This window comes from Stenella coeruleoalba, assembly GCF_951394435.1.
Source record: "Stenella coeruleoalba genome assembly, chromosome: 12".
Lineage (NCBI taxonomy): Eukaryota > Metazoa > Chordata > Mammalia > Artiodactyla > Delphinidae > Stenella > Stenella coeruleoalba.
In genome coordinates, this window is record NC_137158.1 from 34,760,133 (window position 1) to 34,778,358 (window position 18,226).

At 30.6% G+C, this 18,226-nt stretch overlaps 1 protein-coding gene across 8 annotated transcripts in view; it reads left to right on the forward strand.

Moving 5' to 3' along the window:
• The window catches only part of GRIK2 (glutamate ionotropic receptor kainate type subunit 2), a 641,759-nt gene that overhangs the window by 489,906 nt on the left and 133,627 nt on the right, over nucleotides 1-18,226 (forward strand). For 7 of the 8 annotated variants that reach the window (XM_079938731.1, XM_079938723.1, XM_079938728.1 and 4 more), the window contains one exon: nucleotides 3,695-3,918. In XM_079938731.1, coding sequence (XP_079794857.1) covers nucleotides 3,695-3,918 — 224 coding nt within the window. Of the gene's footprint in view, nucleotides 1-3,694; nucleotides 3,919-14,580; nucleotides 14,829-18,226 lie in introns of those variants that run through there. The other variant, XM_079938729.1, reaches the window with a different exon arrangement.

Below are 18,226 nucleotides of genomic sequence, written 5' to 3' on the forward strand. Positions count from 1 at the left end.
CCCGTCCGGTGGTAGAAGTGAGCTCTCCCTTTTCTTTGTATCAATACTATTCATGTGACACATAACAATTTACTTATTTTTCTTTTGATGAAATTGTTTCTTTCTTAAATCAATTTTGACTACTGGCTCTTTCTAATGCAGGAATACTTTATTCTTTAAAATAAAAAATCAGTGACTAAATCTGTTTTCAAAGAATAGGTTTAAAAGTTCTGGGATTATTCCATTTTGCCATCAAGGTCTTTTCTCCAAATGCTTTGTCTTTAATAACATGATATTTGATGGGAAAATACCACATCTCTCACTATAAACCTGTTTAATATAATAACATCTTGATTAGATTCCAAAATAATTATATTATTAATGGATTTGTAATGAAGATAGATCTTATTCACAGATAATGGTATAATGTGTAAATAAGTGCTCATCTTTATTGCTGCAAGGTAGTCCTGATATCTCATTTTGTAAATGGATTTAAAAAATGAACTTGGTGTGCAGTTAGATACTGCTTATTTTTGACAATTGATATTTGATAAATTTTGTGTGTTTTACTGTCAGTAGTTAACAACCTAGTTCTAATTAATTAATCAATCAACATATAATACATTGAATTCTACTAACAAGGATGTGGTTAAACAACCTGCTCTTATTTAAAAGTAATTAATAGGTTTTTAAGAGCAGTTTTAGGTTTATAATAAAATTGTGCAGAAAATAGTTTCCATATATCTTCTTCTATTCTACCCCCTTGCCCTACAATTTCTCTTATTAACAGATTCCATTAGTGTAGTACATTTGTTACAATTGATGAACATTTATGATACATTATTATTAGCTAAAGTCCATAGTTTTCATTAGGGTTCATTCTTTGTGTTTTCCAGTTTTATGGATTTTGATAAATGCATAGTGTCATGTATTCATCATTACAGTGTCATGCAAGATAGCTTCACTGCCTTAAAAATATTCTGTGCTCTACCTATTCATCACTTTCCCCCTCCCCTGAACACTGGGAAACCACTGATCTTTTTACTGTCTTTATAGTTTTGCCTTTTCCAGAATGCCATATATATGAAATTATATAGTATGTAGTCTTTTTATACACGTTGTTCACTTAGCAATTTGCATTTTGGGTTCTTCTATGTCTTTTTATGGCTTGATAGCTCAGTTCTTTATGTTGCTGAATATTATTCCTTTATACACATGCACCAGTCTGTACTTTTTTTTTAATTAAATGGTTAAAAGTGTGTGTTTATATATTTTGTTTCAAGCGACTAATTTCTTTTATAATTGAAAGCATACTATATATTTTGTTTGTTTGTTTCCCTTTAATAATTAGAATATAACTTTTTAAGGCAATGCTAAGTAAATTTTGATGTATGTCTAGTCAATCCTATTAATATATACCTGTAGAACAACATTTTTGGAATAATACAGTAGTTTTGTTTTAATATATGTTACTTGAATTGTTTCCTAACTTTTGCTGATATATATTATGAATTTAAAAGTACTTTACCAGTTTAAAGCATACTTACTGACACGTTTTATATGTGGTGAAATTTTGCTTTCCATGTGCCTAGGAGGAGGGTGGGTTGAAAGTTAAATGGCACATGATAAACTATGCTGAATTCAACCACCAAATCAGGAGCAAACCACCACTCTATTTTTTCCTTTTTTTTTTTTTAACCTGGAATCCTTGTTTCTTATATTATCACTTTCCTTCCCTAACAAACTTGTTTACTTTTTCAAACCATCTCCCCTTTGTTGAAAAAGCTCTATTTGCATGAACTCTGCATCTGACCATCTAAATTCTGAGACTATAATCTATCAATTCCTGCCCTTCTATATATTTCCCTTTCCACCTCTACGTTCATTCTACATAAAGGAATGAATGATGTCTCCATGATTCCACTTCTGGTTTCTGAGATGCATGACATGGTTAGTTCTAGGTATCGATTCCAAAAGCTTAGGTTTATGTCCTTGGTTCCAATGCTCAATTAGTTCTATGACAATGAACACGTTTTTAACTTCTGTGGTTTCAGTTTCCTTATCGAAAAATGGGAATAACAGTAGTATTGCATAAGAATTAAATGTAACAATTCAAGTAACCTTCTTAGCACAATGCCTGTTGCATAGCAAATGCTCAAGTAGTATGAACAATTATTATTATTAAATTGACATTCCTTGACTTATGAATGTGAAATATGATTGTACTCTTGCCAGAACACTGAAGATTTGTTTTTCCTTGTTGGTTGTTAGGAAATATCTTTCTCTCTCCATTGCTACTCTCAAAGATATTCTATCCAAGCATCTCTCACCACCACCCACCTGCAATGCACAAGTGCACACAAACACATACTCAGAATAATATTGTCAACAAACTTAGCCTCTCAGAGAAGGTTCTTCCTTAAGTCCTCCAGTAATCCATGAGACAAGGAAACAGTAGAGGACCAATTTCATTCTTTTTTAAAAAAAATAAATTTATTTATTTTATTTATTTATTTTTGGCTGCGTTGGGTCTTCGTTGCTGTGCACGGGCTTTCTCTAGTTGCGGAGAGCGGGGGCTACTCTTCGTTGTGGTGCGCGGGCTTCTTATTGCGGTGGCTTCTCTTGTTGCGGAGCACGGGCTCTAGACGCGCGGGCTTCAGTAGTTGTGGCACGTGGGCTCAGTAGTTGTGGCACATGGGCTTAGTTGCTCCACGGCATGTGGCATTTTCCTGGACCAGGGCTCGAACCCGTGTCCACTGCACTGGCAGGCGGATTCTTAACCGCTGTGCCACCAGGGAAGCCCAAGGACCAATTTCATTCTGTTGTACATCTTTCTGTAGTTCTTTAAGATGAGCATTTCCATATATTCTCTGAAAGCTCCATATGGTTATAAAAATAACAGAAATACAGAAATACAGATTCCCATCATAGGTTGGAATAGATGCCTTTGTTACTTCAAAACATTGTAATTATTTATTTCAATATGTTAGAGCTTAAGTTCATCCCTGACAGATGGTTAAAACATGGCAAGTGAAAAGCATTAGTAATTTAACATATTTAAGCTACCTGGAAAATTAGCAACTTTGTGACAATTGAAAAATCATTTCCTAATGCAATTTAGGCAAGGCTGCAAGGATTTTCTTTAAATAATATAAAACAAATTAGGGAGATAGTAACAAAATTCAGGGGCCGTAAACAAAATCACATTAAAAGAAGATTTTCACAATGTTAACTATTTAAAGAATAAAACATTTTAACTGTGCTCTGTAGTTTTAAAACCAGAAAAATAAATGTTTCTCAATTATCAGCTAAATAATTTGAGGTAGTTATTATTATTTACAGTTTGACCAAAGTATTTATAAAATCATAATTGATGTTGTTTTTAAAGTTTAAATTAAAAGTATTATGAGCAGGTTTAGTAGCATAATAATCCAGGTACTAAATGTACAATGGTTTCTTCAGTGTTTTCTATCCTATACAGTTTTTTCTTTCTATATCTACTTGCAATAACTGCTGATTTGTTAATCTAGAAACTCATTGAAATGAGTAGCAGAGTAAATCAGATGCTTCACTTCAGAGTTAAGAATGCTTTAAGTGTTAACATGACTGTTGCTGAGACAATTCTTGAGTGTAAAGTCTTTGTTTTATTTAATATTGTTACTACTTTGTTGTGACTTAGAACACTTTTTTTCCTTTTTTGTGTTTCTCTCTACAGAAAGCTGACCTTGCAGTTGCTCCACTGGCTATTACCTACGTTCGAGAGAAGGTCATCGACTTTTCCAAGCCCTTTATGACACTTGGAATAAGTATTTTGTACCGCAAGCCCAATGGTACAAACCCAGGCGTCTTCTCCTTCCTGAATCCTCTCTCCCCTGATATCTGGATGTATATTCTGCTGGCTTACTTGGGTGTCAGTTGTGTGCTCTTTGTCATAGCCAGGTAACATGCTCACTTTTGTGATTTTTTTGGCAATTGTTACCTCCTTTTTCTAACTAATAATTGTCAAAAGTCACAATCAATGTTACTTTTCTTTTCCTTTATTTCCCGTGGGGTGCTGGAGAATAATGAACTTTTAAGAGTCATATAACTTATTATAATGTACTCTGATGCCTTTTTGGCAGAAAGCATGCTGGCTGTGTCAGTAAGCTATAAGTGTGGTAGAGTTTACTCTTCTGAATAAGAAGCTAGAAACAGTTCAAGTCACAGTGATATAAAAATTATTTCTTCATTTTGAAAATTTATCTTGAACCAGGTAGCAAAACACTATGTTTTATTTATTTGAATTAATAAAACAGTTATAAGAAAAATCAAAGTGGTAACATTTAAAAGGAGGCTTCTAAAAACAAAGGCTAATTAAAAATAAGCATTTTAAGTATAAAAAGACGACCATGATTTTCTACATAAAATTTGTCTTTTTTTTTGTTGTTGTTCACAGAATATATCACCACAAAAAATTGCCTTTTTTTTTTTTTTTTTTTTTTTTTGCGGTACTTGGGCCTCTCACTGTTGTGGCCTCTCCCGCTGTGGAGCACAGGCTCCGGACGCGCAGGCTCAGCGGCCATGGCTCACGGGCCCAGCCGCTACGCGGCATGTGGGATCTTCCCAGACTGGGGCCGGAACCCATGTCCCCTGCACTGGCAGGCGGACTCTCAACCACTGCACCACCAGGGAAGCCCATAAATTGCCTTATTTTTGTTGACATGTAGGGTATATTTCAATCATAACATCAGAAACTCAAATGCCTAAGTGAAAAAATACATATTTTTATGATGGCTTTTAAAATCTATGATATAGCTCTATATGTTGCTTTTGCTACTTTATTGTTACTCTGGAAGTGGAAATTTGTAATAATTTTTCATTTATGCTTACCTCACTACCAAATTTTCAACAGATAGATTATTTTGATATGCTTTAGCTTATTTTTGCCTTAATTAAGGAGATTAAAACTATCCCTGGGCTCAGAGCTCTACTGTTACTGGAATGACTTTGGGAGTCACATACTCATTATAGTCTTTGAATTTTTATATTCTATCAGATATCAGAAAACTCTAAATCCAAGATGAATTAGAATGCTACATATAATTTTTTCATGTTGATAATAATACTTGTATAAATATATTTTTGCCTTAAATTCAAAATTAAGTATTAAATATGTGGGTTATTTTTTCAGTTAATTTATGTGGTTTCTTCTGATCAATTATCACTAAGGATATTTGTCCTTCCTTGAACTTTTTTTTAATGAAGTCATATTTTTGTTCCAAGCAGTGAAAAACGCTTATTCAATTAAAAAATAAATAAAATCAATTTTAGAAGTAGCATAATATTTTTGATATATTTTTATATGTTTACGTTTTATAGTTATGCACATAGATATTTCTGATACATTTACACATAAATGTTATACAGATTATAATTTTCTATCTAATAGGTTCAATATTAACACGAGTCCTTCAGAAAATTATCACTTGTATTTGACTGAAAATTTGTATTGGAACCATATATGCATATAGCATTTGTAGCAATATGGTAGATTGAGTTAAAATTTTTATTTGAAGTTTAGAGTTTTTCCCCCCAAATGAGAATTTGGAGTATGAAGTTCATAAACTTTTAGCTCCAGTTTTTTCCATAGCTTGTACAAATAAAAAAGCCTTCTCATTTTTGAGCATCTTTGGACCAATTGCATCTTTTTTATAGTGACCAACACAAGGCTTCCTGTTTTATATGTGTGCAGAGAAGTGAGTTCACAGATTACAGCTTAAATAATTCAATGACTAGAGAACTCTACAGCCTTCCCACAGAACAAAAAGAAAAAAATAAATATTCTGAAGTATAGAAAAAACATTTCTTGATGTCTGCAGGTACACCTGTTCCCTCTTAATCAAATTAACTAAAGTTCTCAGGAAGGATATAAATAAAGCCTAGAGGAACATGTCCTGAGACAGTTGTGAGGCAATTGTGTGGCCATCAGTCAAGCTGAATTAAGTTCTAATAGCAGTTTCCAGGGGATCCTAAGCAAAGACTATTGTGTTACTTCAAATTAGAAATTTTAGATATTTCTAATTTTCTGAGCCCAAATCTTCTAAAATTAGATTCAAAAGCAGATAGTGAAACATCTGAATTTTTTTTACAGCTTAAAAGAATATTAGCAAATAGAGACATGTGGTATGGATATGCACTAATCTAACTTCTAAATATTTCTAAAACTCTCACTTTATATCAAATAATATAATATCTGTAAAATTATGATAACCTGTATTAATTTTACACAAAAGAAATTCATCCATGTCTTTCTATCTGAGAACATAACATTAACTGGTGTGCCATTTTTTAGGATCTTTGAATTTTAGAATATTACTGTTGAATTTTGTCAGTGATTAAATGAATGGATTTGAAAATGATTCTATTTCAGCATCTTATTCAATGATGTGAAATGAAGTTTTTTATCTTCATTTATGGGCAAATAACAAATATTCTATTAAATAATAAATAATATAGGATATCCTATATTAAGTAATAAATAATATTACATATTCTTGGTAAAGTAATATGTAATATAAAAATCAATTCTTTACAGATTATCTCAGAATATTTTCTTCAATTCTCAACATTATTATAATCTTGTATAAATATTGTCAAATTAAAAAACACACTAAAACTCAGATTAAAAGAAAATTTCTTGAGTAGAGTCCATTTAAATTCTAAACTGAACCTCCAAAACCAGATGATTTTGTATAAGTAAAATCCACTCTGACCTGGTATTGCACTCTTGCTACCGTGAAAGTAGTTCATGATGTGCGAATGACAGGAAAATGTCTAAATTTCAATTGTAGAACTTAATTACCTTTCTAACCAAATGACATCATGATTATTTGTTATCAGTTCAAAATAAATGTAGCATTTTTATTTTATCTGTGAAAAAAGATTATGTCTTATGCCATATAGAGATCACGGATGAACATATTAACATCATTACTGATGTCAAAATAAGTATGGCATTTCCTTTATGTATATTCTTTGTCCTAATGTCCTACAAAGAAAAGAAAGACAAATTACATTAAAAAATTCTCAGATATCTATTTTATTTTCACTGAAATTCAGAAAACAAAGTTCTAAAATAATACCACTTCAACAACAAAATTTATATTTATTAGAAGATATTATGCTATATTGAATTCTAAGAAGTTATATAATGTCTACTTAGAATTAAAATAAATTTTATCTCAAAATTAAAATATAGTAAATGATTTAAATATCATTAAAATTTTTAATTGGCATTACTTTACTTTTGTTTCAGTCACCAGCTAATATTGTCCCAATTATTATTGTTACAATTAATCTTCTATGTCTTTTTAGCTACCAAGCCACACCTTCAATTTGTTTTCTGTTTCCACTTTAATTATTCCATCAATCATTCACTCAATTAGTCAAATATTTCTTGAACCTGTAGTGAACACTGGATAATTAGGATTCCAGGAAGTATTATACATTAATTTATATCCCTCATCTATTCATTAATTTATTCAGCAAGTATCTACTGATTACCAATAATGTTCTGAGAATTATACCAGATGCTTAAATCCAAGAACAAACATGGCTTGATACATTTTTTCATTAATAAACTCATAACCAATGTGTTTATCTGACAATAAATATGTATTGGCCTTGAATGAAAGTCATGAAAATGTTTTATAGTTATCCAATTTTTTTTAATGAATTACATGTATTTTAAATATATTTATCTAAAAATGACTTGTAACGTATATTTCACTGAAGAGAAATATACAACTATAAAGGAAATAAGACATTAGGCAGATTGTTAGTTATCATTAGAATACTAGATTTGAGGCTTATTGAATATCTGCTGTATCATAGTATTAACAATATTAAATTTATGATAAATTTGTGATAATTATTAATAGATTATGTTTTAAAAATTAAATTTAAAAGTAAATAATAATTGTTACCATTTTAATATTTCCCCTAGCCTTCATTTTATAAGAAAACAGATTACCTAAGAAGTACTTGAAAATGCTCTAAATTTATTTTAGCAAGTGTTAAGAAAAAAATACATTGTCTTATTTGTCTTGGTATGGTTTTATAATCCATGATCTCTTGCAAACAGTTGCATTGTTGTTTATAGCATAATGACATAATCAGCATGCTTATCTGAATTAACTGAGAACTCTATTTAAGAGTAAAGATGAACCTGAGGTACTGCATTCTAGATATAGAATGGCCTTATCCTAGGTATTCTAAGAATAGCTCTTGGCTGACAGAGGATTAGGAAGAAATCTTGTCCATGACTTGTGCTTAATCATATATGCCCCTAGATCTTTTTCCCTCTCTTTCTATTCTTTTCTTCCTTTGATCTAGGTTTATTAGTATAGGGATGGCAATTAGTCATATAAAAAGCCTATTTAGGGAACCCACCCTTTACACTAATGAGAGATATTTTTCACCTTGCTTCAAATATTTCCTTTGTTAAAAAAATAGATAATATTGATATAATAGATCCTATTTATAAAATAAGTCCATTTAAATTATTATAATATTAAAGAATTTAAAATTTTCTTTTAGCCATAGGTGTCACCAAGACAACCAGAGCTGTTCTGAAATTTAGCATGTAAATTTTGGTCTAAGGTCCTTAGTAGTTTGATATACAAAGATGAATAACTGAAGGTCGAACTTAAAAGAAAGGAATACTGGTATACACATTTACGTCCAACAGGATTGATGTAACCTTAATAATTATTCACTAAGCATATAAGAACTTTGCATATTTTATTTTGAGATTGGCATTTTAAAATTAAATACAAATAAACTCTGGAGAAAAAAAAATACTATACCAAATTTAGTAGTAATAAATTATTACAGAAATTTCTTAGATTACTTAAATGAACAAATGATTATGCCAAATATAGGAAAAAGAGTAAAAGAAGACAAGAAATTTTGACCAACCTGGCTTTGTTAGCAAGAATAGCAAATCAAGGATACTCAATGTGTTATATACATAAGATTAGTTTTTCTAAGTTAAAAAGAATATAGGAATGTCTTGTATGATTTTGCATTGAATTACTTTGCCTGGTTTTTAAGATATTAGAATATCATCTATTATATTATTGGATTGGGTTGCAGGGGAGCAAGGGACAGTCTCCCTAGAATCTGCTCAAAGGTTTATTATTACAGTGACTGCCAGGCCTGTCTTGACATACATTTTGGCTCTAACATGGTCTGTGGTCACAAGATGACAAGACTATTGCCTTACTGAGAGTCCTTATACTTGCAAAAATATTCTGTATTTCTCTTGGAGCTCAGAGGTAAAGATCTTCTAAACATAGTGTTTTTGATGGTTTAACCGAGTTTAGAAAACCATGTCGAAAGTGCTTGCATTAACAGCTTTGATCTCGGCTCCTGACTAGTGTGCAATAGCTTTTATATTCCTGTCACAATAATGGGTGACATTTAATGTATGGTGAAGGGCAACAATGAATTATTATGCACTTGGAAATGGATTACTCTTTTGGTGGGATGTTCAATGTTAAACTAATCTGTCAAAAAGACTGTTGTCTTTTTGAAATGAAATGCCAATTTTGTTGCATGCCTTTGCCACCAACTTTCCCACCTCTTACTAGAAAAGCATTTCAGTTTTACATAACATAATTTTAGATGTATTTTACTTTTATGTTTTGTTTTTTTTTTAACTCTAGTATATTGCAGGGAAGCCTATCTATTATTCCTCTTCCCATTTAGAAATTTTCCTAGAATTTAATGGAAATTTGGTTTGAAATAGTACTGTTCTGCTAGTATGCCTTTCACACCTACGAAAGTGATTATTATAATTGTTTATACTAAGAAATTCCTCAATTATGGACCTAAAAGTCAACATTGAATAAAACTAAATGCACTTTCAAATTACGTTTCCATAGGAGTTGAGGCTACTTCTATATTAACAGATTTTTTTTGCAATTGCTATTTGGTAAAACCATTATAAAATAATTTACCTCTTTATTTTTAATGGTTCCAATAATATTCATGGTTGAAAGTATAAATGGAGTCACTAACCGAGAAAAAATTCTTAGTTTTTGTAATTGGTAGAACCAAACCAATTGAAACTAAGTTGAGTCAGTGACTTATTTTCAACTATGGTGAATATGGTATCTAGACAATTGAGACAGTAGAAATTTTCACTGAAATTATCTGTATAGGAGAAAGAAGATAATCTCAGTCATCATAAGAGAAAATAAACGTATTCCACTTCTCAATTTTATAATTATGCTAGACATTTACAAGAATAAAAGATTTGATAAAAACGGAGTAAGACAAAGACAATTTAAAGTTAAAGTGATTTTTTTAGTAATCTGTAATCAAATGCTTCTTGACATTTTATTTTAAAGATAATTATGCTTGAGTATCTTTTAAAAGTTTCCGCATCTCTTTCCAACTTATTTTTCCACATAAAAATGTTTTTGATTATTAGGACAAAATTAAGTATAAATGTAACAACAGAAGTTTGATAGCTCATTTTCATTGTTTGTATCCTATGGATAATTTTTTTGCCTCTGTGCCTTTACTTGCTTCCATCACTGAATTGAATTCAAAGACTCCTAGAAGCAAGAGAGCTTCTTCTGTCCAGTCATTGCAAGTATGTCCATTCAATAAATATCTGGGCCAATGAGCTTCTGAGAACTATGGTCACCCTATGATGATTTGTTTCAATTTAGAAGTTCCACAATGCCTAGCTCAGTAAATCACAGAAACTAATTTTAATAAATTACAGTATATAGAGTCACATTAAGAAACTTGAGAATGCTAAAAACTTGAATTTTACTAATTATATTTGCTACCAAAAAATGGCACACCTCTGTTCTTAATGAATCCTTTATGGAACATGTAGTTATATTTTACACACACACACACACACACACACACACACACACACACACACACACACTCATACATGCACACTTCCTGATGAGAAGCAGTACATTGTAAGAAATTTTTTTCTTTGAAAGATTTGGAAAAGGAGTGTAGTGGCTCTTTGTCAGTTGCTACCATGTCTCGTGTACATTTCTCATTAGCTAATTAAGATTGAAAAGCTAATAAGACAAGAACAATACTGTGAATGGCTTGTTTCTCTTTGTATTTTTTCTTTGCTTACTTTTCCTTTTATTTTTTTTTGACCATTAGAAAGAAATTCTTTGAGGTGACTCTTAAAAAAGAACCAACAAGATGAAAAGAACCCAGAATTTCACCAAGTGATGCACTTACTCTTCAATATTTTGCAATTTCTTGGTAGCTACTTCTCCCATAACTGCAGAGGACTGTGAATTGTTTGTAAGAAACTATCTTCCCAGCTTGTTTTGTCTGTGTTAATTATCAAAACAAAATTGCACTTCTCTCTTTCCAATTGTCCCCTTGGAATTTTGGGGGTTTTCTCAGCCACTTAAGAAAGGTCTTCACAATCTGAAACTATCCCAGGAAAGTCAGTGTCTTTTAAAAATAATTTAACAATGTTCTTTATAAAATATTTTAATCTACAGTGTCTAGTCAAGAGAGGCCAAAGCTTTTACATACACCTTGAAACAGTGGAGTCTGTGCAGGAAGCCAGTGAAACAAAGATAATGAGTAAAAAAAGAAATATTCTCTAGGAGTCTGTTTCTTTCTTTCTATATATGTTTGTACAATGATTGAGAGTACTATGCTCAAAAAGGTAGTTGTCTTAAGAAATATAAAGGAAATAGATCATTTTTTTCCTTTAGTCATAAGCATGGTGCCTAAATTAGTAACATTTTTACTTGGGTAAATCTGTCCCTTTGCTGTCAATTTTTTAGTGTAAGAGTTCTTTCCGATTGATGTTTCCTATGTAGTCTTGTAGTGGGCTGGTGGGTCACGTGAAGGAAGTGATTGAGAGAGAAAAGGAAGAAAACTAATATATACTGCATGTCAACAATAGCCAGGAAGAGATTAATTTATTAGCTTTTTTCAGTAACTATTTTTATGGTTTAAGGAATGAATAGGTATACATCACCCCTGCTCCCATACCTCTCACAAATGAGATTAGAGATGTTTACCCTTTGTTTAATGCTATTATTGTTACACTTTTAAAATTCTAATTTATTTTAGGGAGGGATTTTGTTTTTAAGGAAAGAAAACAGATTTATAAGAAAACAGAAAACAGACTTAGAAAAGGAACTTCTATCATTTGGTTCTTTTTTACTATCACATTAAATTCATCTTCCACCTTTTCCTTCTAAGATTTCAGAAAAAAAAAAGACGGCTACTTTTTAAAAATATTTAAAAGAATGCTCTAGTTAATATTTGCACTACATGTTAATGGTATATTGCTTTATAATAACAGGTGATTGCTTAAAAGTATCACCCTAATTAGCTATGTTTAAGAAGTGTGTCTTTCTCTTTAGAACTGCAAATCAGAAAGCTTAAAAAATATTTCCATTCACTTGGGCGTCTAAGCAGGAGACACAAGCCATACATGTGCAGATTTACCTTATAAACTTACTCTCTAGAAATGCTAACTTTCTTCCCCTGAAAATTACTAGCTGTATATAGTAAAAGAATTGAACCACATTGTGAGATTTTCTGGAAACTAAAGATGCTATTGATATTGTTTTGATTTTTTAAAATAACTTATGGATGTGGGAGAAATATAAATATTAAATGAAAATGTATGGATATAATTTTTAGTGGTAATTTATGACTTTATTTCTTCATGCTATGTAACATAATGCACTCTATCCAAATAATTAATGAGTAGGAGATATAGTGTCATCAACCAGTGTAACTTCATTCATTACAGCATATCACAACACTTTAATTGCTATAATTTTTTACATTCCATTACATAATTACATCATTCAAGTTAAATTATTTTCATATCAATCCTGTTGGGTATATATATGTACATATTTTTAAAGACAAAATATCATTGCTCTCTAAATAGCAATAGAAATTTCAATATGATATTTGGATAGAAAGAACTTGAAAGCATCTATTTTATATATAAATAGGATTAGTAAAACAAATGACAATACAAAGTATTCTGTTGGTTTTCGACACCTATAGTTTTAAATATTTTTACTTAACCATGCATACTAAGGGGCACCGTAAAAATGTTATGTTATCTCTGTTAGAAATAAGTTGATTTTATACCTAGTTTTGAAATTTTGTTTGGAAGCCCAGAAACTAACTTGACAACTTTTATGACAAAAAAAAAACCTTATTAATACACTTCTGCATTTTAAAACTAAGGTAATTCTTTCTATTTTATCTAATGTACCTTGAATTGAAACAGAATTTTAGTTTCAATACTTTATAACAAATATAAAAGGTCATTACCACTCCCCTTCCACCCCCAGCCTGGATATAGCTTAGTTTCCTGCTATTCTTTACAAGAGATGTTTAACCCTAAGTTAATTATTTTAAAACATTACCCATGGTCACGTGCCCTGTCTGACTACTCCTGAGATGACAAAATTAGGTGAATGACTTTAAAATAGATTTCCCCATTAAATTAATGGACTTGATATTTGAAGCAAAGGTGAAATTGTAGGTTTTGAATGTTACTGGCATGATAAAATTTATAAATAGAATAGGGCTACAACTGTCATCTAAGTTGGTTCAGAATATGCACCTGAATATTATTTTAACATAATAAAATTAGGTAAGTGTTTCCCTGCTTCCCTTACTATTATTGGTACTGAAAATGGGGGTGCTGGGAGGTGTGTTAAATATAAGTTTAGCAATTCACTAGACTGACTGAAGATATGTTTTGGAAACTGATATTACTAAGGTGATTTTACCAAAAAAAGTTGAAAATAGTGAAAATTTCGCTTGTGGAAGGAGATGCAAAAGCAAGTTACATTCAGGGAAACGTATGTTGATTTCAAAGTTTTCATATTACTACTTCAATTTTCAATTAAGGCTTCAAAATTTTTTAATTAGGAAGATATTTTTATAATATAATTTATAATATGCTTTTATATTATAAACATTATTTTATAATGTTTTAAGTCTGGAAGATATTTTTATAATATAATTTATAATATGCTTTTATATTTTATAAACATTATTTTATAATGTTTTAAGTCTTCCTTCTGCCAAAAATTTAAAATATTTATGTTGATATTTGTTAATTCAGTTATTTGAGCTGCAAACAAAAATAGTGAATGCTTTCCAAACATACTTCAGTTGTTTTAGATACTAAACTGCATATGTGGTGCATACACTTAATTTTAAAATATTTTATTCATATAGTTGGTACAATAGAGTATAATTTCAAAAGATATTTACCTGAAGAAAAGAAAGTCCACAAGTCATTAACCCTTGTGAAACTTTATTAAAATTAAAAATTCAATGAGGAAAAAAAGCCTTATGAGCCTTGCATGTTTATGGTAGCTTATTTGCTATTTTTGTATAATCCAGATATTTGCGTATTAGCTAAATCAATTTAAATGTCCAAATGATGCTTAGAAAATCAAATGCTACCTTTTCAATGCTAGCTTCAAGTTCTTGTTAGTTCTTGTTGATAACCTCATTTACTGAGTGTCCATTTTTTTAAAAAGTATAGTCTGTTTCATTTTCCAGTATTAGAAACCACCTGACCACCTGACTGATCTGAGAACAGTCTTCCTTGAGCCTTTTAATACTGGACTTACTGCTTTTAAAATCCTTAGCAAAGTGTGTTGCAAGCTAAACACTTGCTCCTGATCTGTAAGTCTAAGAGAGAATTCTTTCAAATGTAAATTATGCTCATATTGATTTTAAAATAACTGCTTTTTAATATTTGTTACTTCACTTGCAAACAAATAGCTATATTGGTAAGAAATTATTGATAGGACAAACTTATACTTTCTGATGCAATGTTGATATGTTGGACATTTTCCTTTTTATTCTCAATTTAAAGCCACTCTTAATTTAATCTGATTGGACAATTGAGAGTTTTTAAAAAAAATGGTATTAGCAACTATTTAATAAGACTGCAGAAAAGCCATTGTATAGTATAAAAAATAGATTCCAGCTTTAAGTGTAGAAATGTGTATTTTTTATTTTACATTTGTAAAATTAAGTCTGGATTTTATGGCAACCAAAATAATGCCTTTCCTTCAGAAATCTTAAAAGAACCCAAAGAAGATTATAATAAGTACTTTTTTATTCCATTCAATAAAAACCAATCTGAGCTAGTTTAAAACTTAAATAAATTGTAGTATACCATTAAGACTTAATTTTATTAAAAAAATATTTCTTAGGATAAGAGTAGGTCACAAGAATTTGAAATCAGCCTATTGTTGAAGTTAATTTCCTACATCAAATATAAATTTTAATGGGAATCAGTAGGAAGTCCTACATTTTGAAGACATTGTTTCTAGTTAACCATTTGTAGCTGATAGTGATATTTAGTTTTTCTTAAGATTCTATTTTTAAATAAAAATTGATCACAATTTCACAATTTAAATTTGTCATGAATAAATTACAAATCACTGGAACTGATCATTGTTACCATCTCATTAAGCCCTCCCAATCCATTTAGATCTACTAAATAATATGTTCAATAGCATATTATTGTAGCATTCATGTACAGATAATCCTTGTGCTTCACTCTATGTAAATCTGGTGACTTTCTGGTATTAAAGCTACCAATTAAACAGTGCCACGGTTAATTAATGAACAATGTAAGGCATAAAATTTTAACATGAATGATGTGTATTGTTCAGTGGTGTGATAATAATTGTTTGATAACTGACTATGACAATGAGAGAGGCTTTGATTTGTGGTAATTGCCAGTTTTCATGGTATTAAATACTACCGATATGGCTAATATCAAGCTACCGGTGGAGTCTCACTGATCATGGAGTTGGGAAATAGGTGTAAAATTGGCTCTCACAAGCCATTGTGAGTTGGCTCCAGCATACTGCTAGTATATACCATGTTCAAATGATTGGAAAAGTATAGGTCATAAAAGTGAATAGCAGGTTGTCCAGGTGGAATGTGCTTATACAGATAAGCAAGGTGCATCAGAAAGATATATGGACGATAACAGCAAGGTTATAAAGCTGTAAAAGCAAAAGTTAAGGGTTGGGTTTTTATTAATACAATTAGAACCTTTGCAGTAATTCTAAACTTAAAGTCAATACCAATTGATCCTTTCACTGATGAAAATAATTTGACATCTAAACAATATGCATAATTTCTTGAAGTCAACTGCATATTAAAATAACTAAAAAGAGAAAATACACTGAGGAAAAACATTAGCTATATGACAATCTCATGGAATGTTATTGTGAATGCTGATGTTTTCTGAATTGTGATTTTATCATCATATTAGGAAACTTTAACTCTTTACATGGAAAATGTTTAATCATGAAATGGTCTTCCTTGCTTATAATTTTTAATCAAAAATTCTAAAAGGATAAATTTTCTAAGATTATTCAGTAACAATATTATAAACGTCAATAATGTCCTCTGAAAGTTTAGTAATAGGTTCAAACCTGTGTTAATAGGAATAGTTTCACATGTGGTTAATAGGAAATCTGATGAAACAGTTATGAAAATAAATAGGGCGATTATTGTTCTAATGGAGCCTTAAGCTGAGCAAGTTTGAAACAGCTGCTGAAGGTGGTATCAAGGAACTTGGTACCTTCTATCTCTGTGCTACACTATTTTTAGACTGAAGCTTTCATTCTTATTGCAAGATGGTCACGGCAACATCAGGCATCATATTTGTGTCCCAGGCAGGAAGACAGTAGGAAAAAAAAGGCAAAAGACAAAAGACATTGGCTTTTAATTCAGAAAGGAAATGATTCCTCTGTCTACATTTTATTGGCTAGAATTATTTTAGCTGGATATTCCTGCCTGCAAAAGAACCTGCATATGTGAATTTCTTTTATCTGGGTATACTGCCACCTCGGTTCTTTTGTAAGTAAGAAAGATGTTATTGGCTATGTAATTGACTGTGTCTGCCACAGGTATTATTAAATTGCGAAGCATCATTTGGTCACACATGAAATTCTCTCAGATTTCTTATTTCAAGTTTCAAATTCTGAAGTTTTCTTTCTCTTTCTCATCTGTTATCAGGGTGTCTGCCTCTAAGCAGCCTGACTACTTCCTTCCTGTTTTATTATTTTAAAGTGGCATTTTCTTTAAAACAAGTTATCGAAGCTTGTTTTAAAATGTATGAAAAGTAAGTGTAAATATTTCACATTTTCGAGGTCTGTATTTTCTTTCTGGTCCTGGCCTATATTCTTGAGACAAGAATTTACAAAATTAGCTTTGTGTAAGAAGCATGAATTGTTACCCTAATATCTTAAATGATGCTATAAAAATATAAATTTTCAATCCTGTAGAAAATAACTCTGGGTTATTCTTGATATGGAATATTATACCACATCAGTGCTTTCCCCAACTTTTCTAAAGCAATGAAGAAGTTGGAGCTTAATGAAAATGTGTAGGCTTCATACACACTATATAAATGAATTATACCGTATTATAAGGTATAATACAAAATATTAGATGCTAAGCTGCTTCTAGAGGGAAAAAAATGAACCCAAGCGAGTTCTATGATCAAATAAGGTCAGGACAACTATGTACTAGATCCTCCTCTTAGAGATTCATTATTAACAAATTAAAGGCTCTGAAAAGACTTGCAATAAAAAAAAATCAGATTATGTTACCTTAACTCAGCAATTTCCAAACATTTTTGGCCATGGACATTTTTATTCTTTTAATCTTACCTTGTCTCTTATTGCATGTTCTCCATTAACAGCAGTCAATTAATTTGCTGAATCAAAGGTGCAAAGTATTGCTTTAGTGTGTAAGTTCATTTAAATTTTTTGTTTTTATCATACACATTCTATGTAGATTAATGAAATAACCTATACCAGACTGAGCATTCATGCTCCTGATTCCTCAAGGAATTACTGTCAGCACTCATTTTGCTCATAGGAAAAGATAAGTTTCCATCACATCTATTAAATAGCAGTTTATGACAATATTACTTGTATTAATATTTAAAGTTTAAAAAATTTTTATAATTCCTACCATTTTTAATATACTGTTTTTTAAAAGTAAAATAATGTGAAAATTTTAAGTTTTATTATGTAATTAAAAACAAATTCCTTCCATTTAAAAATCTGGTGTTGGGACAACTCATTATTACTTATTTGTGAACTTGGTTAGAAAATCAAGTTTTGCTATTAAATTATCAGAAAGACACTCATTGAATATTTTGGAAAAC